Source organism: Aricia agestis, chromosome 3 (genome assembly GCF_905147365.1).
Source record: "Aricia agestis chromosome 3, ilAriAges1.1, whole genome shotgun sequence".
In the NCBI taxonomy this organism is placed as follows: domain Eukaryota; kingdom Metazoa; phylum Arthropoda; class Insecta; order Lepidoptera; family Lycaenidae; genus Aricia; species Aricia agestis.
This window is the reverse complement of record NC_056408.1, coordinates 21356947-21378500: the sequence shown is the minus strand read 5'-3', so window position 1 is coordinate 21378500 and position 21554 is coordinate 21356947. Positions and strand designations below refer to the sequence as shown.

The following is a 21554-nucleotide window of genomic DNA, read 5'->3' as shown; positions in this document are numbered from 1 at the left end:
CAGTCTGACGCCGTGCTCAGTACCTGAAGGACTTGTGTTACGGGTACCAGATAACGGAGATATAAATTGACCGAAAATAATAATAAAAAATTGACTACATGTTATTCTGGCGATTATCTATAAGTACTTACATCTAAACATCTATACTACATATAAATCAAATTGAATTGTCTGTTTGTAATATTGAAAGAACCGTTTTTTACTACATGCATATGAATCTATATACGCTACATACACCAAAACAACATTTTTTACCATTTTTGTCTGTATGTCTGTCAGTCTGTCTGTTTGTTCCGGCTAATCTCTGAAACGGCTGGAGCTATTTCGCCGGGACTTTTTTTGGTAGAAAGCTGATGTAGTAAGGTGTAACTTAGGCTACTTTTTAACCGACTTCCAAAAAGCAGAAGGTTATATTTTACATTTTTCATATTTGTTAGCGGACTATCCATCTTTGTTATTATACTATGTTGACGCGGACGAAGTCGCGGGCAACAGCTAGTGACAAATATAATTAACCGTGCAAAATACAGAGTACGGTTACATACATACATTCAATTATTAATGTTTAGAAAAGGTTTGTAGCTATAGAATTTGAGTATACAAGAGACAAGAAGAACCAACTAAAAATCACGCTGAGATATAGTTCTGCACTACACGGTCGATAGTTCATAATCATAATCTTTATTTACAAAAAGTTCAACAGAAGACTTATCGTAGTACTAGCACTTACTAGTCGCTACTGATGCGACGTGATTGCCTCAACTACGAACGTACTGAAATACATCGAGACCTTGGTGTTTAGCCGCTAGACAGGCATTCCACGATTAAATAACCTTGGTACATTTCAAAAATAGACATTTCACGATTTCTGTATTTTTCCCGCTCTGACAAAAAAAATAAATGGTCACATTATGCATAGATACACATAGTTAAGAATACCGTGAGAACTCAAAATACAACAGAATTAGAGTTACAATATTACCATACATTGTCAGAAAATAAATGCGGCAATTGTGGCTAACCAACATTGGTACCTTTTTTCCGTTGGGGAAATGCGTTTACGCATCCTCAGCAGTGTGGGGAGGGCTACCGGGGTATGTGGGACACCCCGGGGCGGAGAGGCCGCGCCCGGGCACACCCACTACAACACCAACGGTGTTCTTGCTTTCCTGCATAAGGGATACGCGGAATAGATAAGCGTGACCCTGTCAGAACAACTATCAGTAGTATATCGTTTATGCTGGAGATAATATTGTATTAATGACAGTATAATTACCATAATAATAATTAATGATTAATCTAAGTAGATAACTTCTCACTTAAGACTTAAGCTAATAGATCTCGTGAAACTTTATTTATTTAGGTCCGATATATCCGATATATTAGAAGATGAATTTTAGTAGCGACTATTTTTAATCTTCTATTATAAACAACTAGATGACCTGGTGAAATTCGTATCACTTCCCTCCTCACTCATTTTAACATAGCGCCATCTGTTGAATTGTTAGAATCCTTTAGAGCTCACAGGTAATTGTCACTACTAGAGCTGTTTGATAAGTTCTCGGCTTTGAGAATTCTTCCAGTGAAATTATTTAACATGTTTTTTTTTAATTTATCATTCAGTATTTAACTAGGAGATATGGTTTTAAAAATTCAAGTTACAATACATTTTAATGACTAAAAACCAAAGAACAAGAGGCATTTTTGTATGGCGCCTGTACCAAGCTGTAGCACATCCAGACATATATCAAATGAAAGCGCTTGTAAAGCTGTACTTTATTGTAAAACATAAAATCTCTAAACCATGGGAGAAAAAAGTTAACGAGGGTAGAAGGTAAGACAAAATCACAAAGAAATCATCCTATTCTATCCTGTATTATTGCATCGCTTTATAGTGTTGCTGTTAAGGAATAATTTATGGAAATTAATCGTATATGGCAAACTTGGGGAAAGTATTGTATTTTCGTATATTGTTTCATATTTTAAAGAAATGTATGAGAAAACAATAAAACCTTAAAAATCTTACCTTTTACCTGGATTTTATCGTATATTGTTATGCTAGTATTGCTTATTATAATTGTTTATAATAAGCAATACTAGCGAATGGTGCAATAATACGAGGTGTTTTATTTTTCCTAAGAAATAAAAAAAACAGCCTTTATTTTTACCATGCTGATGCATATACATTTCTCGTTGTCATATTTTATAAACATTAAAAATAACAGCGGACCCAGAATTACTTCCAAAATCTGTGCTTTGATCAATAGTATTGAATGGTTAACCATATCAAACGCTTTTGAGAAGTCCGTGTAGATAGAGCACGGAGCTAATACAAAGAGGAGCTGGCCTAAGCAACTGTGCACTGTGATTTTCAATTAGGTCCTGACGTCATCATTGTGGGCGGGGCTTAAGTCAGTACACCTTCAGCGTTTGTCAGGTGCACACGTAACGAGACTCCCAATAAATTGGTGTTTTCTGCTTTTTTAACAAGGAAAGGATGAAGTATTGTGTTTTACAATGTCGAAAACACTCAGACAGACGTTCTGATAATATAAATACCATCACATTTCATTTCATAGAAATAAGGACCCTGAGCCATGTAAGGCCACTCTAACGAAAAATGCTTGTTTTCTTAATTTATTTAGTTAATAACTAAATAAATTAAGAAAACAAATTATCAAGTATTGCTCTGTTTTATAAGGTATCATATTATAAATCTCTTTTAACCTAGCCATTTAAAAATCTTAAGTTTTGTTAAGCTCTTCCAAATGGCCTTGCAAGGAACACAGCTCCAAACAAGGCCAATAATATACATCAGTCGTTTAACTTGAAAATAGAGTTACAAGTATTTATTTATTTGCTTTTACAATTTTAATAAAAAAAACAAACAAAAAACAAATAAAAAAAACAAACAAAGCAAACGAGCAAACGGGTCACCTGATGGAAAGCAACTTCCGTCGCCCATGGACACTCGCAGCATCAGAAGAGCTGCAGGTGCGTTGCCGGCCTTTTAAGAGGGAATAGGGAAGGGTAGGGATGGGAAGGGAAGGGAATAGGGGAGGATAGGGAAGGGAATTGGGCCTCCGATAAACTCACTCACTCGGCGAAACACAGCGCAAGTGCTGTTTCACGCCGGTTTTCTGTGAGAACGTGGTATTTCTCCGGTCGAGCCGGCCCATTCGTGCCGAAGCATGGCTCTCTCACGTTTAAAAGTGAAACTGTGAAAGTGCATAAAAATCCGTGAATAAAGGCATTGATTGTATGGAAGCTTCCTTCAAATATTTACGTTACTTTCTTTATAATGAAGTTTTAGTGGCAATAGAAAAATGTACTTTATGAAAATGCCAACTATCTAGCTAGCGCGGTTCCTGAGATACAGCCTAGAGACGGACATACAGACAGGCTGCTGCTGTCTTTGTAATAGAGTATAAAATGTTCTGTCTTTGTTATCCAACTTATCACATTTTGTTGACGCGGACGAAGTCGCGGGCAACAGCTAGTGACAAATATAATTAACCGTGCAAAATACAGACTACAGTTACATACATACATTCAATTATTAATGTTTAGAAAAGGTTTGTAGCTATAGAATTTGAGTATACAAGAGACAAGAAGAACCAACTAAAAATCACGCTGAGAGATAGTTCTGCACTACACGGTCGATAGTTCATAATCATAATCTTTATTTACAAAAAGTTCAACAGAAGACTTACCTATCGTAGTACTAGCATTTACTAGTTGCTACTGATGCCTCAACTACGAACGTACTGAAATACTTCGAGACCTTGGTGTTTAGTCGCTAGACAGGCATTCCACGATTAAATAACCTTGGTACATTTCAAAAATAGACATTCCACGATCTGAACTTCTGGATAGTTTTCTGACTTGACCCTGTACTTCAGATCAATATAGGTGCATACATAACGTGACCATACGTCCCACTTTGGGCGGGACAGTCCCGCTTTCAGGCAGTCTGTTTCTCTGTCCCCCGCGAGGCCGAAATTGTCCCGCTTCTGCAAATAGACCAAACGAGATAATTCTGTCTACTCTGAAACGAGTATATTTAAAAGTATTTTTATGTGTGAAATGCCTGCAATGCCTGGAAGTAGCGCGTACATACAACTAACGTGATTATTCTGCCATATTATTTTTTTGTGTGCCAAATAACCCTCCAGTAGTTCGTGAGAAAAGCCCTTTCAAATAATTTTTCCCGTTTTTTCCACATTTTTCTCTGTTTCTTCGCTTCTATTGCTCTTGGCTTGATAAAATATAGCCTAAAACCTTCCTCGATAAATGAGCTATCGAGAACTGAAAAAAAAATCAAATCGTACCAGTAGTTCCTGAGATTAGCGCGTTCGTACAAACAAACAAACTCTTCCGCTTTAAGGTTAATAATAATAATAACTAATGTAAGATAGGCACTTTGAAATACATATTCATAAATTATTCTGTATTTTTCCCGCTCTGACAAAAAAAATGATCACGTTATGCATAGATACACAGAGTTAAGAATGCCGTGAGAACTCAAAATACAACAGAATTCGAGCTACAATGTTACCATATATTGTCTTAGAAAATAAATGCTTTTCAATATATGCGGCAAGTGTGGCTAATTTGGTACCTTTTTTCCGTTGGGGAAATGCGTTTACGCATAGGGTTACCAGGCCTAAAAATGCTAAATCCTGTCTGACATTTCTAAAAATCCTGAATTTGAAAAAAAAGTCCGGTCACACACCTGTACTAAATAAAAACCGGCCAAGTGCGAGTTGGACTCGCCCATGCAGGGTTCCGCAGCAGCAGTAAGGTATATTTTTATGAAATTAAGAGGTTTTTGATTTATTTTCATATATCAGTTGATTTAATAAAAGGTAAATTAAGGTTTACCATTTATGACGTATAAAAAAAACTACTGGCTAGATCTCGTTCGAACCAATTTTCGTTGGTAGTTTTTGTAGTAATGTACATCATATATTTTATTGAGACTTATCATGCCCCTACTTTAGAAGTTAGAGGGGGGGGGGGGGGGGGGGACACACATTTTACCACTTTGGAAGAGTCTCTCTCGCAAATTATTCAGGTTAAAAAAAAAATGATACTTATTAGAAACCTCATTATAATTTTTAAAGACCTATCCGTAGATACCTCACACGCATAGGTTAGATGAAAAAAAATATTGTAACCCCCTAAATTTTTAATAATTTTTTGATTTTTGCATCAAAATCTTAAAGCGGTTCACCGACTACATCTACTTACCAAGTTTCAATAGTATATAGCTCTTATAGTTTCGGAGAAAAGTGGCTGTGACATACGGACGGACAGACAGACAGACAGACACAGACATGACGAATCTATAAGGGTTCCGTTTTTTGCCATTTGGCTACGGAACCCTAAAAATCATAGCAACCGTTACATACAAAAAGTTGTTATTTCCAGCTATTTCGCAATAAAATTGTTCACACGTCACATGTTTATAGTTATATTGCGTAAGCAATATGGCTCACTGACTCCACTGAAAGTCTGTTTCTCTCTTTGGTCCTCTGTGAAGTCCACTGCTTGCGTTCCGGGACTTCCGGGCTCAGTGCGTGCGGCACTCATCGCTTGAGCGGGCGGGAGGACATGCAAGAATGACAAAAATCCGGTCTGACATAAAATCTGGGCGGAGTCCGGTCTAACACGTAAAAATCCGGTCTAGACCGGATTTATCCGGTCAGATGGTAACCCTATTTACGCATCCCCAGCAGTCTAGGGAGGGCCACCGGGGTATGTAGGCCTCCCCGGAGGCGGTGAGGCCGCGCCCGGCATACGCACTAAAACCCCAACGGTGTTCCTGCTTTTCCGCATAAGGCAGAGCCACGGGATACGCGGAATAGACAAGCGTGCAGGGTCACGCCACTATTAGTACCTATATAAATATTATTATTGACGTTTTCAATCAATGATATTCTATGTTACTAACGTAACTAGATTGGAAGTTTACGGTAGCAACGCGTTGCCACTTCGAAGATGCCTGCAGGCATATCTCACATACATAATGACATAACGAATATATGACTTGACATTGTCTTTTGAACAAAAAAGTGGTTACGCATTTCTGAGAATCTTTTGTAAGACATTGCTACTCTAGTATTTTAGAAACTCATTGTTTTCAATACGTTTAATTTATCTTAATGGAAATATTGTTTATGTTAGAGTCTAGAGATAATATTGTATTAATGACAGTATAATTACCATAATAATAATTAATGATTAATCTAATTAGATAACTTCTCACTTATTAGTTGGCTAATAGATCACGTGGAACTTTATTTATTTAGTACTAACCAGTATTCGATATATTAGAAGATGAATTTGTAGTGTATGTGTCACCACTCACCATGCGAAAAAGTATTATAAACTGGGAAAATGTCTAATATTTAATTGAATACTGAGAAAATGTATAATGTTCAATATTTTTGTTTATTGAATTATAAAATTACATCGTCGACCACCCATCACTGAAGTAAAATAAAAAATGTAACTTTAATTAGAGAAGCACAGATTTGTATTTATTGATAAAATAGAATAAAAAATAATAATATTAAAATTAAACTTTTTATTCCTAGATACCTAAGTATAGGGAATGCAATACCGGGATACCGGGATCCCGCATGCATTTTGCGGGACTAATCCCGGTCGAAAATCTAGCGGGATCCCGCGGGACTGGCGGGATTACAAAGAAGCGTGATTCATACGTGTAACTCTGCGCGCGGGGGTGCGTGAACTGGCTACAGGCAGCCCACTAAACAATTTACCTTCAATTCACCTATAATTCAATGCAACCTGCAACCAGCGTTGAAGCTGAGCCAACTTTTTCAGCTGCTGGCTACCTTGTGTCGAATATCAGGAGTCGTTTGGCAGACACAACTTTTTTAACATACTTTTATAAGCTTGGGCTGTATGTATGTAACGGAGTCTTTTAGCACAATTTTCCGTATATTTGGAAAAACTGAATAATTTTTATAAAAGCTGAAAATAAATAAGCTTATTTTTTTAACTATTATTATTACGTAGCCATTTCCAAAAAAAAAGTTTATTTTTTTATTTTTATACAGTGTGTAACAAAAATAAGTAATAATATAATAGGGTGTATACGTGTTCCTTGTAAAGAGTTCACTGTGAAAGTAGCAGCGCTGAAAGACGAAATTTTTTTTTCACTTTTGTATGGGCAAGGGCCCGAGCGTCACGAGTTTCCCCATACAAAAGTGAAAAAAAATTTTGGTCTTTCAGCGCTGCTACTTTCACAGTGAACTCTCTACAAGGAACACGTACACACCTTAAAGTATTATCACTTATTTTTGTTACACACTGTATATTCCAAAGTATGAAGTATTAATAAACCCTTGTAAAAAAGTGTCTGACAAAGTTTGTTTTAATTGAGTTTCTAAGAATAAAACGGGTTCTATCAAGCAAAGTCATTAGAACGATTTATTTTACAAGTTTATGTCAACCTTGCGGGATCCCGAAAATACCGGGATCCAGCGGGATTGTGATGGTTCAGTCCCGCAAATACCGGGATTGAAATTATCTTGCGGGATTGCATTCCCTACCTAAGTATATCTAGGAATAAAAAGTTTAATTTTAATATTATAATAAATCATTTATTATTATAATATATGTCTGATGATTTATGTACTTATTAGTTAAATGAAAAAAAATAATGAAAAATGATAAATTTTCTAATTATCATTTTTTTTCCAATAAAACAAGGGAGGTGTAGTGTATGTGTCACCTCCCCCCTATATAAGTTAGGCTAAGTAGCTAGTAAGGGCACTCAATAAAGGTTAACCGTGAAGATAACATCTTTTAATAGTCTCCCCGAAGCCTGCACCATTGCAAATTTTTAGTAGCGACTATTTTTAATCTTCTATTATAAACAACTAGATGACCTGGTGAAATTCGTATCACTTCCCTCCTCACTCATTTTAACATAGCGCCATCTGTTGAATTGTTAGAATCCTTTAGAGCTCACAGGTAATTGTCACTACTAGAGCTGTTTGATAAGTTCTCGGCTTTGAGAATTCTTCCAGTGAAATTATTTAACATGTTTTTTTTTAATTTATCATTCAGTATTTAACTAGGAGATATGGTTTTAAAAATTCAAGTTACAATACATTTTAATGACTAAAAACCAAAGAACAAGAGGCATTTTTGTATGGCGCCTGTACCAAGCTGTAGCACATCCAGACATATATCAAATGAAAGCGCTTGTAAAGCTGTACTTTATTGTAAAACATAAAATCTCTAAACCATGGGAGAAAAAAGTTAACGAGGGTAGAAGGTAAGACAAAATCACAAAGAAATCATCCTATTCTATCCTGTATTATTGCATCGCTTTATAGTGTTGCTGTTAAGGAATAATTTATGGAAATTAATCGTATATGGCAAACTTGGGGAAAGTATTGTATTTTCGTATATTGTTTCATATTTTAAAGAAATGTATGAGAAAACAATAAAACCTTAAAAATCTTACCTTTTACCTGGATTTTATCGTATATTGTTATGCTAGTATTGCTTATTATAATTGTTTATAATAAGCAATACTAGCGAATGGTGCAATAATACGAGGTGTTTTATTTTTCCTAAGAAATAAAAAAAACAGCCTTTATTTTTACCATGCTGATGCATATACATTTCTCGTTGTCATATTTTATAAACATTAAAAATAACAGCGGACCCAGAATTACTTCCAAAATCTGTGCTTTGATCAATAGTATTGAATGGTTAACCATATCAAACGCTTTTGAGAAGTCCGTGTAGATAGAGCACGGAGCTAATACAAAGAGGAGCTGGCCTAAGCAACTGTGCACTGTGATTTTCAATTAGGTCCTGACGTCATCATTGTGGGCGGGGCTTAAGTCAGTACACCTTCAGCGTTTGTCAGGTGCACACGTAACGAGACTCCCAATAAATTGGTGTTTTCTGCTTTTTTAACAAGGAAAGGATGAAGTATTGTGTTTTACAATGTCGAAAACACTCAGACAGACGTTCTGATAATATAAATACCATCACATTTCATTTCATAGAAATAAGGACCCTGAGCCATGTAAGGCCACTCTAACGAAAAATGCTTGTTTTCTTAATTTATTTAGTTAATAACTAAATAAATTAAGAAAACAAATTATCAAGTATTGCTCTGTTTTATAAGGTATCATATTATAAATCTCTTTTAACCTAGCCATTTAAAAATCTTAAGTTTTGTTAAGCTCTTCCAAATGGCCTTGCAAGGAACACAGCTCCAAACAAGGCCAATAATATACATCAGTCGTTTAACTTGAAAATAGAGTTACAAGTATTTATTTATTTGCTTTTACAATTTTAATAAAAAAAACAAACAAAAAACAAATAAAAAAAACAAACAAAGCAAACGAGCAAACGGGTCACCTGATGGAAAGCAACTTCCGTCGCCCATGGACACTCGCAGCATCAGAAGAGCTGCAGGTGCGTTGCCGGCCTTTTAAGAGGGAATAGGGAAGGGTAGGGATGGGAAGGGAAGGGAATAGGGGAGGATAGGGAAGGGAATTGGGCCTCCGATAAACTCACTCACTCGGCGAAACACAGCGCAAGTGCTGTTTCACGCCGGTTTTCTGTGAGAACGTGGTATTTCTCCGGTCGAGCCGGCCCATTCGTGCCGAAGCATGGCTCTCTCACGTTTAAAAGTGAAACTGTGAAAGTGCATAAAAATCCGTGAATAAAGGCATTGATTGTATGGAAGCTTCCTTCAAATATTTACGTTACTTTCTTTATAATGAAGTTTTAGTGGCAATAGAAAAATGTACTTTATGAAAATGCCAACTATCTAGCTAGCGCGGTTCCTGAGATACAGCCTAGAGACGGACATACAGACAGGCTGCTGCTGTCTTTGTAATAGAGTATAAAATGTTCTGTCTTTGTTATCCAACTTATCACATTTTGTTGACGCGGACGAAGTCGCGGGCAACAGCTAGTGACAAATATAATTAACCGTGCAAAATACAGACTACAGTTACATACATACATTCAATTATTAATGTTTAGAAAAGGTTTGTAGCTATAGAATTTGAGTATACAAGAGACAAGAAGAACCAACTAAAAATCACGCTGAGAGATAGTTCTGCACTACACGGTCGATAGTTCATAATCATAATCTTTATTTACAAAAAGTTCAACAGAAGACTTACCTATCGTAGTACTAGCATTTACTAGTTGCTACTGATGCCTCAACTACGAACGTACTGAAATACTTCGAGACCTTGGTGTTTAGTCGCTAGACAGGCATTCCACGATTAAATAACCTTGGTACATTTCAAAAATAGACATTCCACGATCTGAACTTCTGGATAGTTTTCTGACTTGACCCTGTACTTCAGATCAATATAGGTGCATACATAACGTGACCATACGTCCCACTTTGGGCGGGACAGTCCCGCTTTCAGGCAGTCTGTTTCTCTGTCCCCCGCGAGGCCGAAATTGTCCCGCTTCTGCAAATAGACCAAACGAGATAATTCTGTCTACTCTGAAACGAGTATATTTAAAAGTATTTTTATGTGTGAAATGCCTGCAATGCCTGGAAGTAGCGCGTACATACAACTAACGTGATTATTCTGCCATATTATTTTTTTGTGTGCCAAATAACCCTCCAGTAGTTCGTGAGAAAAGCCCTTTCAAATAATTTTTCCCGTTTTTTCCACATTTTTCTCTGTTTCTTCGCTTCTATTGCTCTTGGCTTGATAAAATATAGCCTAAAACCTTCCTCGATAAATGAGCTATCGAGAACTGAAAAAAAAATCAAATCGTACCAGTAGTTCCTGAGATTAGCGCGTTCGTACAAACAAACAAACTCTTCCGCTTTAAGGTTAATAATAATAATAACTAATGTAAGATAGGCACTTTGAAATACATATTCATAAATTATTCTGTATTTTTCCCGCTCTGACAAAAAAAATGATCACGTTATGCATAGATACACAGAGTTAAGAATGCCGTGAGAACTCAAAATACAACAGAATTCGAGCTACAATGTTACCATATATTGTCTTAGAAAATAAATGCTTTTCAATATATGCGGCAAGTGTGGCTAATTTGGTACCTTTTTTCCGTTGGGGAAATGCGTTTACGCATAGGGTTACCAGGCCTAAAAATGCTAAATCCTGTCTGACATTTCTAAAAATCCTGAATTTGAAAAAAAAGTCCGGTCACACACCTGTACTAAATAAAAACCGGCCAAGTGCGAGTTGGACTCGCCCATGCAGGGTTCCGCAGCAGCAGTAAGGTATATTTTTATGAAATTAAGAGGTTTTTGATTTATTTTCATATATCAGTTGATTTAATAAAAGGTAAATTAAGGTTTACCATTTATGACGTATAAAAAAAACTACTGGCTAGATCTCGTTCGAACCAATTTTCGTTGGTAGTTTTTGTAGTAATGTACATCATATATTTTATTGAGACTTATCATGCCCCTACTTTAGAAGTTAGAGGGGGGGGGGGGGGGGGGACACACATTTTACCACTTTGGAAGAGTCTCTCTCGCAAATTATTCAGGTTAAAAAAAAAATGATACTTATTAGAAACCTCATTATAATTTTTAAAGACCTATCCGTAGATACCTCACACGCATAGGTTAGATGAAAAAAAATATTGTAACCCCCTAAATTTTTAATAATTTTTTGATTTTTGCATCAAAATCTTAAAGCGGTTCACCGACTACATCTACTTACCAAGTTTCAATAGTATATAGCTCTTATAGTTTCGGAGAAAAGTGGCTGTGACATACGGACGGACAGACAGACAGACAGACACAGACATGACGAATCTATAAGGGTTCCGTTTTTTGCCATTTGGCTACGGAACCCTAAAAATCATAGCAACCGTTACATACAAAAAGTTGTTATTTCCAGCTATTTCGCAATAAAATTGTTCACACGTCACATGTTTATAGTTATATTGCGTAAGCAATATGGCTCACTGACTCCACTGAAAGTCTGTTTCTCTCTTTGGTCCTCTGTGAAGTCCACTGCTTGCGTTCCGGGACTTCCGGGCTCAGTGCGTGCGGCACTCATCGCTTGAGCGGGCGGGAGGACATGCAAGAATGACAAAAATCCGGTCTGACATAAAATCTGGGCGGAGTCCGGTCTAACACGTAAAAATCCGGTCTAGACCGGATTTATCCGGTCAGATGGTAACCCTATTTACGCATCCCCAGCAGTCTAGGGAGGGCCACCGGGGTATGTAGGCCTCCCCGGAGGCGGTGAGGCCGCGCCCGGCATACGCACTAAAACCCCAACGGTGTTCCTGCTTTTCCGCATAAGGCAGAGCCACGGGATACGCGGAATAGACAAGCGTGCAGGGTCACGCCACTATTAGTACCTATATAAATATTATTATTGACGTTTTCAATCAATGATATTCTATGTTACTAACGTAACTAGATTGGAAGTTTACGGTAGCAACGCGTTGCCACTTCGAAGATGCCTGCAGGCATATCTCACATACATAATGACATAACGAATATATGACTTGACATTGTCTTTTGAACAAAAAAGTGGTTACGCATTTCTGAGAATCTTTTGTAAGACATTGCTACTCTAGTATTTTAGAAACTCATTGTTTTCAATACGTTTAATTTATCTTAATGGAAATATTGTTTATGTTAGAGTCTAGAGATAATATTGTATTAATGACAGTATAATTACCATAATAATAATTAATGATTAATCTAATTAGATAACTTCTCACTTATTAGTTGGCTAATAGATCACGTGGAACTTTATTTATTTAGTACTAACCAGTATTCGATATATTAGAAGATGAATTTGTAGTGTATGTGTCACCACTCACCATGCGAAAAAGTATTATAAACTGGGAAAATGTCTAATATTTAATTGAATACTGAGAAAATGTATAATGTTCAATATTTTTGTTTATTGAATTATAAAATTACATCGTCGACCACCCATCACTGAAGTAAAATAAAAAATGTAACTTTAATTAGAGAAGCACAGATTTGTATTTATTGATAAAATAGAATAAAAAATAATAATATTAAAATTAAACTTTTTATTCCTAGATACCTAAGTATAGGGAATGCAATACCGGGATACCGGGATCCCGCATGCATTTTGCGGGACTAATCCCGGTCGAAAATCTAGCGGGATCCCGCGGGACTGGCGGGATTACAAAGAAGCGTGATTCATACGTGTAACTCTGCGCGCGGGGGTGCGTGAACTGGCTACAGGCAGCCCACTAAACAATTTACCTTCAATTCACCTATAATTCAATGCAACCTGCAACCAGCGTTGAAGCTGAGCCAACTTTTTCAGCTGCTGGCTACCTTGTGTCGAATATCAGGAGTCGTTTGGCAGACACAACTTTTTTAACATACTTTTATAAGCTTGGGCTGTATGTATGTAACGGAGTCTTTTAGCACAATTTTCCGTATATTTGGAAAAACTGAATAATTTTTATAAAAGCTGAAAATAAATAAGCTTATTTTTTTAACTATTATTATTACGTAGCCATTTCCAAAAAAAAAGTTTATTTTTTTATTTTTATACAGTGTGTAACAAAAATAAGTAATAATATAATAGGGTGTATACGTGTTCCTTGTAAAGAGTTCACTGTGAAAGTAGCAGCGCTGAAAGACGAAATTTTTTTTTCACTTTTGTATGGGCAAGGGCCCGAGCGTCACGAGTTTCCCCATACAAAAGTGAAAAAAAATTTTGGTCTTTCAGCGCTGCTACTTTCACAGTGAACTCTCTACAAGGAACACGTACACACCTTAAAGTATTATCACTTATTTTTGTTACACACTGTATATTCCAAAGTATGAAGTATTAATAAACCCTTGTAAAAAAGTGTCTGACAAAGTTTGTTTTAATTGAGTTTCTAAGAATAAAACGGGTTCTATCAAGCAAAGTCATTAGAACGATTTATTTTACAAGTTTATGTCAACCTTGCGGGATCCCGAAAATACCGGGATCCAGCGGGATTGTGATGGTTCAGTCCCGCAAATACCGGGATTGAAATTATCTTGCGGGATTGCATTCCCTACCTAAGTATATCTAGGAATAAAAAGTTTAATTTTAATATTATAATAAATCATTTATTATTATAATATATGTCTGATGATTTATGTACTTATTAGTTAAATGAAAAAAAATAATGAAAAATGATAAATTTTCTAATTATCATTTTTTTTCCAATAAAACAAGGGAGGTGTAGTGTATGTGTCACCTCCCCCCTATATAAGTTAGGCTAAGTAGCTAGTAAGGGCACTCAATAAAGGTTAACCGTGAAGATAAGGCCCATAGCACACGGCGTATTTTAAACGCGCTGACGACGCGCAGAGAACGCGCCTATACGCGATTCAAACGAGATTGGATCGCAACCAAGGTAATTAAGCACACGGGGCGATTGTAAAACGTTCCTCTACTGCGCGTATACGCGCAGATACAGCAGTACAGACGCGCTGTAGTCGCTCGTAGCTTTTGCGTTTTGATCAGAGACTCCTCTTCTTCAGTTGTACAATGGCGTCGGTTGAGACAACACTGCTTACGTTGGCTTTAGTACTTCTTTTAAAAAGTAAAAAACGTAAAAAAAAGCGAATTTATTGGATAGACCCATTTACGAGTGAAAGAAGATTGGGTGGTCATTATCATACAACTTTTAAAAAATTGTTAGTACATAGAAGATGGAAGAAATTTTATAATTGTTATCGAATGTCATATTCGTCATTCCAAGAACTTCTTTCGATTCTAAAACCTGAGTTAACTCGTCAAAATACAGCAATGAGATCATGTATATCGGCAGAAGAACGTTTGCTCATCACATTGAGGTAAGAAAACAACTAGTATTTATTTATTATGTATTTATTTATTTATTGACCTGTTACATTTTAAAATCAACCGTAAATTGTTATAAGTGCACTTAGATTATGAATAAGAGAAAAAGATTTATTCAATATCATCATACATGTCAGATATGATGTCGGAGTCATTTGTAACCGATTCATTGCTATCCAAATTTTGGAGTGAACTGACAGATTCATTTCTTGGCGCTGATTGATTACTTGGATATTGTGGCTGAAATTCAGACTGATATCCAGATCCAGACTGATATCCAGACTGGTATCCATACTGATGTTCATATTGAAATGCACCTTGGTATCTATTTTCATTTAATGTCCTCGATGACTGTCCCATATTTTTATATTTACGAATTAAATTTATCATATCAGCTTTGGCCTCTAACTTAAATTCCTCTTTGATAGCAGAAAAATCTTTAGCCAACGAAACTAAGAACAGTTTGTCGGGATTTTCAGATAAAATTGTATTATTTGCTTCCTTAGACTGTTTGAGATTTGCTGTCAGTGCTTCATACAATTTGTCTTGTGGGTCTTCATGTTTTGGAGTCTTTTTAGACTTCTTTGGTGAATGTGGTTTTTGAAAATCACAGTCTTGGTTATTCCGCAGAGCTGCATCATCATTTTGACTTGGAGATCTTATTTCGTAAAGCGGGTCTAAAAAAGTTAGCAAATTGGAATATATGTAGGGTCTTCTAGGTTTAGCTCCAGATCCACTGGAACAGTTATTGTTCTTCGCTTTGTCTCTTTTATAAGCGTCCTTAATACTCTTCCATTTTCTTTGAAGTTCAATGACTGAAAACGATAAATAATGTTAATAGTTTAGTTGTTTTTTAGGTTAATTTTAATTCATTTGAAATAAGTAGTTGTAGGTTTATTTTAATTAAAATATGTAAAATTTACGATAATAAGTGATTTTTAATAATGTTATTCTTTTCAGGTATTTAGCTACGGGTTGCTATTTCTCAGATATTCACTATGACTTTAAGTGTGGACAAACGACGGCAGGCATTATAGTCCGTGAAACAGTGAAAATAATATGGGATAAATTAAAAAACATCTGTATGCCAGAACCAACCGAAGAATCACATCTAAAAACTGCTGAAGGATTTATGAAATACGCAAATTTTCCCAACCTACTTGGGGCTATCGATGGGAAACATATTAGAGTTATAAAACCTCAACATAGTGGATCAGAGTATTTTAATTATAAAAAATATTTTTCCATCGTATTGCTTGCAATATGTGACGCAAATTACAGATTTATCGATATAGATGTTGGATGCTATGGAAAAGCTGCAGACTCAACAATACATGAATTTAGTGAATGGACCAAAAAGATAAGGCAAGGAAATTATAATATACCAAATGCGAGACCAATATCTAATAATGGGGTACCAATACCATTTACGTTTGTTGGAGATGAAGGCTTTGCATTATCTCAACATTTACAGAGACCATATGCTGGAAAAATCTTGCCACGGCAGAAAAGAATATATAATTACCGCTTGACACGTGCCAGACGATACATTGAATGTACATTTGGTATATTAAGCAACAAATTTAAAATCTTTAATCGGCCACTGAACGTTAGCGTGGACTTCAGTGTGGCTATTGTGAAAGCCTGTTGTGTACTGCATAATTTCATACGTGAACGTGACGGTTATAATTTTCATAATTCTTTGAGTGTAGCTGGTTTTGAAGATCCTCCTGAAGATGCAAGTTTGATTTCGATTGGTGCAAGACTGTCACAGGGACAACTAAGCGGAACTATGATACGAAATATGTACGCTGACTATTTTATTAGTGATGAAGGTGCAGTACCATGGCAAGATTCTAAAATTTAGGGTACCTACCTAATTACATTTTCTACTGTTTTACTGTTCTATGTACCGTCGAACTATAAACTATAATACATTATTTTTAAATAAATATAAGAAATCTTACCTGCCAGGTTTTTTTCCTTACTGGTTTTTTCATTGAAATTGTCATAAAAAATGTGGCACAATTCATCCCAAGCATTTCTTTTTAACACTTTGTTTGAATATTCGGGCAGTAGTGAATTCCATGTAGCTGGACGATTGTTTATTTCTGTTATAAAGCGGTCGGTGTCGAAGGGTTCCATTTTAAACGAAATACACGCGCAGCACACAATAAAACCTTATTGCAACTGAGGCGCGGGCGCAGTGGTGGCGTGAGCACCCCCACCCCCTCTGCCCGTACTCCGCTCCTTTGTACGCGCGTTTGTACCGCTTCAAATGCACGTATACGCGCTTCATGCGCGCGTTTCTATTATCAGTGCAAACGCAACTATCAGCGTTTACGGCGCCGAAGAAGCGCGTTCCTGAAACGCGCGTCGTCAGCGCGTTTAAAATACGCCGTGTGCTATGGGCCTAACATCTTTTAATAGTCTCCCCGAAGCCTGCACCATTGCAAATTTTTAGTAGCGACTATTTTTAATCTTCTATTATAAACAACTAGATGACCTGGTGAAATTCGAATCACTTCCCTCCTCACTCATTTTAACATAGCGCCATCTATTGAATTGTTAGAATTTAATAAGTTCTTGGCTTTGAGAATTTTTCCAATGAAATTATTTAAGATGTTTTTTTAGGGTTCCGTAGCCAAATGGCAAAAAACGGAACCCTTATAGATTCGTCATGTCTGTCTGTCTGTCCGTTCGTATGTCACAGCCACTTTTCTCCGAAACTATAAGAGCTATACTATTGAACTACTGTGAACCGCTTTAAGATTTTCAGGCTGTATCTCAAGAACGGCTATAGCTAGACTTCTGAAATTTTCACAGAATACTAAAAACCAAATAAAATTAATATTTAAGGGGGGCTCCCATACAACAAACGTGATTTTTTTGCTGTTTCTTGCTCGATATCAATAATGGCTATAGCTAGGCACTTGAAATATTTACAAAGTCCTTAATTATGTTTGCACTTTTATAATTGATAATAAAATAAATATTTAAGGGGGGGTCCCGTACAAAAATCACATTTTTTGGGCTATTTTTGCTCTATAACGGTACGGAACCCTTTGTGCGCGAGTGCGACTCGCACTTGGCCGATTTTTTAGGATAATGTCTATTTTAAATAAATCATAATATAAATTGCAATATTGATATGTGTGCAAGTACTCGTTTATTCGTTCCAAACTTCCAAACTCGTTCCAAACATTTTACGCATGGTACAGACCTGAACCGATTCCTTTTCCACTTTAAGTTCAATAAACGCGCCAATTTTAAAATTCACTCGGACAAAATTTCATTGTTCCTATGCAAGTTCGGTATGAAACACGCCGAAATTTCATATTTATAAAGAAGAAATGGATATGAAAGGGTGGTGAAATAAAAAGGAATAAGTTTCTTTTATATGTATAATATCAATATACACTTATAATTTATATTTGTTACGCTCAAAGACCGAAATCGCTCAATGAGCGAAAAACTGGCTCACAAAGCGTTGTGGTCACAGTGAAACAGCCACGACGCGAAATTCGGGTCGTGGCTCTAATGAAAACGGCCACGACGCGTTCTGGCAATCACAAAAAGACCATAACGCGAAATTCGTGTCGTGGCTCATATATGCTATTCGTTTTTCTTGATTTGTTCTTGATTGATCAATCGTCCATAGGTATGGAAGATTATATTTGAATTACCACGCGTACTACAAAATATTTTTCTTTATGATAAACACGTTATGCAGTGATTTAGTAAACTAAATCACTGCATAACGTGTTTATCATTATTATTTATAAAATATCCATAGTTCCAGACTATCCGTACTAATATTATTACTGTATGTCTGGCGCAACGTAGCTGCGGGCTTCAACTAGTAGTAATAAGTACTTATAAATAAAAATAAAACTAAATTTTTATAATTTATTAAGATCAGATTACCTTGTATTAAAAAAAAACAACAACAAACAATAACACGTTGCGCCAGACAGACAGACAGTAATAATATTAGCGCGGATATTATGGAACTATGGATATTTTCAAATAATAATGAAAAACACGTTATACCTATCCATAGATACCCCACACGAGTAGGTTAGATGAAAAAAAAAATTGTTTGAGTTGTACCTATGGGGACCCCTAAAATTTTTTTATAATTTTTCAATTTTTGTATCAAAATCTTAAAGTGGTTCACAGACTACATCTACTTACCAAGTTTCAATAGTATAGCTCTTATAGTTTCGGAGAAAAGTGGCTGTGACATACGGACGGACAGACAGACAGACATGACGAATCTATAAGGGTTCCGTTTTTTGCCATTTGGCTACGGAACCCTAAAAATTATAAATTTGCTTCACATTATTCACGCAATCAAAGGAGAAGTGGCTCTTGTATATCTATTACAGTGCTGCCAGGTCTCCCGATTTTCCGGGAGTTCTCCCGATTTTAGTAAATGTCTCCCGATATCCCGGATCCTCAGTCAAACCTCCCGATTTTTTCCACATCTTGAACAGTTACTAAAAAACACTGCGTCTAAGTGTGTGAAACGAAATACCCTACACAAGTTGCAATACTCAACAAAAGTAATGAGTTTGTAAAGTATGTAGCGTAAAGTATGCCTTGACAGAATGGAATAAAGTTGAATATCAAATAGCAAAACTTTGGAATTCAGATAACACCAGAGTCCAGACAAACCGGTATTTCTCATTATTATACGATCAAATTAAGAGACATAGTTCAGTCTAGTAATTGTAAGGATAAGTAAGGTATTTTAAATGAACAGCATTAGATTGCGTCATGTGAAGTGAGCAAAGTTTTGTCCGCTTTGACACCGAATGGCGGCTACTTCGGAATACGAATTTAAACACTGAAGATGAAAATTTAGAAGTAGGAGCTTTCTGGAAAAAGATAGCCCAGATGCATTTGGGTGATGGCAGCAAAATGTTTCCAAATTTAACTTCGACAGTTTTTAGTTTTATGTGCTTGCCACACTCAAGCATCTGTGGAAAGGCTGTTTTCCCAAATAAATTTAACGAAAACAAAGTTACGGAACCAACTCTCTACCTCGGTAATATCGGGAGTCCTGCATACCAAAAACATTTTGAAAAATTCTAATTGCTTCAGTTTCGAAATTAAAGACCAAATTTTACAGAAACATAATAAAAATATGTATTAAAAATCTCCCGATTTTTTTTGTAATCTTACCTTAAGACTCCCGGATTTTTATAGGTATACTTCCCGGAAAATAAAATTTGTATCTGGCAACACTGATCTATTAATACTAGTGATGCAACGGAAGTGTCTTAGCGGAACCAGAAAAGTAAATTTTAGCAGAAACGGAAACGGAAACAGATGCAGAAACGGAACTGTAAATAATATTTAAAAAAAAAACAAATTTACAAAGGAACATGGGCATTTTGGTATACAATGTGTCCGGACACCGGTGTCCGATCCTTTGATGTCATGATCTATGACATATTTTATCGTAAAATTGGCTCTCAAATTTTTTCTCTCTCTCACGGTTGTGAAATGGCAGCCATTTTAGTTTTTCCCGGGCTTTCACACTAATCTGACCAGTACTTCTCATGTAAATATCCTATGAAGATAAAAAAGGTCTCATTTGATAGCTAAACTTGTGGACTACGCTTACATAGGCAATATGTTATAAATTTCGTGGAATTAAACATAGAAAAACCAAAGTTTAAGAAAAGAAAATTGTATATTTTTTAATTAATAGCTTTTTGTAAAAAATCTAGCGCATTAAACTGTTTTTTTTTTTAAATATAGAGGAGGTTTTCATATTAAATAAATTCTTTACTTCAATGCTCTAAGTCAGATAGTTTAGAAGTTATAATGATTTTCTTATGAAGATCAGATTAGTATGAAGCCAGAGAAATTTGTTTTTTCAACAGTTGGAGAAAAAAATGTCACTTAAATATGCCATAAGTCATGAGTTCAAATTTTTAAAAACATGAGTAAAAACTGGAAAAAAATATATTTTTGAGCAAACATTTGAACAGCTGTATCTTTGAAACTATCCAGTTTATCGAGACCCAACTATTCTCATTTTGTTGCAAATTTGGTTTACTTTAAAATAATTTCTAGTGACTTCTACCATTAAACAGGTCCTTGGTGGTAAAAAATGGCAAAAACTGAAAACTGATCAAAAATTTGATGGTTTCTCATGAATTTTACAATGTTCCGGAAGTATTTCGAGGTAGAAAAATTATATTTAAGCGAAATCTCGAGATTAGCGCTTACACACACATTCAGCGATTCACTTTAATATTTTAACAGATACGGGTAGTTTCAATTTATATATTACTAGAATACAAAAAACCCTCGTTGAAGATTTATAGGTAATACAGATATAGATAAAAATACTGTATGGGTGCAAATAAAGTTTCTTTCAAAATTCATTCATTTAAATCGTAATCTTTGCATTAATTCTTAAAAATATATTAGATTACCCTTTGTATTATTAATATTAAACCCCGGTGAAAAAGCTTTTACTTAATTTTTAAATCATTAGGGTCATGAATAAAATAATAATAAAATATTACCACGTAGGTACACGACGAATCCTTGTGGAATTAACAACGCTATGGTTACATAATTAAGACAATCATTATCTTAACTGCATGCACTATAATTATATCACGGAACACTTATAGAGCGGATGACCTACAGCTAGATACTGAGAGCTGCTAA

At 35.7% G+C, this 21554-nt stretch overlaps 3 protein-coding genes across 6 annotated transcripts in view; 1 reads left to right on the top strand and 2 right to left on the bottom strand.

Moving 5' to 3' along the window:
* LOC121740376 (UDP-glucosyltransferase 2-like) overlaps positions 1-21554 on the bottom strand; it is a 29507-nt gene extending 7953 nt beyond the window's left edge. Inside the window, exon 1 of one of the 4 annotated variants that reach the window (XM_042133058.1) lies at positions 21407-21554. The gene's annotated coding sequence lies outside the window, so the exon portion shown is untranslated. Of the gene's footprint in view, positions 1-4621; positions 4644-21406 lie in introns of those variants that run through there. The other 3 variants (XM_042133056.1, XM_042133055.1, XM_042133057.1) reach the window with 3 other exon arrangements.
* On the top strand, positions 14322-16824 carry LOC121740382 (protein ALP1-like). Its single transcript, XM_042133068.1, has 2 exons — positions 14322-14851; positions 15819-16824. Exons 1-2 carry the CDS (start codon positions 14544-14546, stop codon positions 16723-16725), a joined length of 1215 nt encoding a protein of 404 aa, XP_041989002.1. The 5' UTR covers positions 14322-14543; the 3' UTR covers positions 16726-16824.
* LOC121740387 lies at positions 14902-17246 on the bottom strand. The gene is made up of 2 exons (XM_042133075.1): positions 16826-17246; positions 14902-15673 (listed from the first exon to the last, which is right to left on the bottom strand). Exons 1-2 carry the CDS (start codon positions 17001-17003, stop codon positions 14970-14972), a joined length of 882 nt encoding a protein of 293 aa, XP_041989009.1. The 5' UTR covers positions 17004-17246; the 3' UTR covers positions 14902-14969.

Bases quoted from the DNA above. Each gene is read 5' to 3' on its own strand.
- LOC121740382 (XM_042133068.1), top strand. From the start codon at position 14,544: ATGGCGTCGGTTGAGACAACACTGCTTACGTTGGCTTTAGTACTTCTT. The intron at 14,852-15,818 runs GTAAGAAAACAA...TATTCTTTTCAG, and splicing joins CGTTTGCTCATCACATTGAG to GTATTTAGCTACGGGTTGCT.
- LOC121740387 (XM_042133075.1), bottom strand. From the start codon at position 17,003: ATGGAACCCTTCGACACCGACCGCTTTATAACAGAAATAAACAATCGT. The intron at 15,674-16,825 runs GTAAGATTTCTT...TATCGTTTTCAG, and splicing joins TAAGGAAAAAAACCTGGCAG to TCATTGAACTTCAAAGAAAA.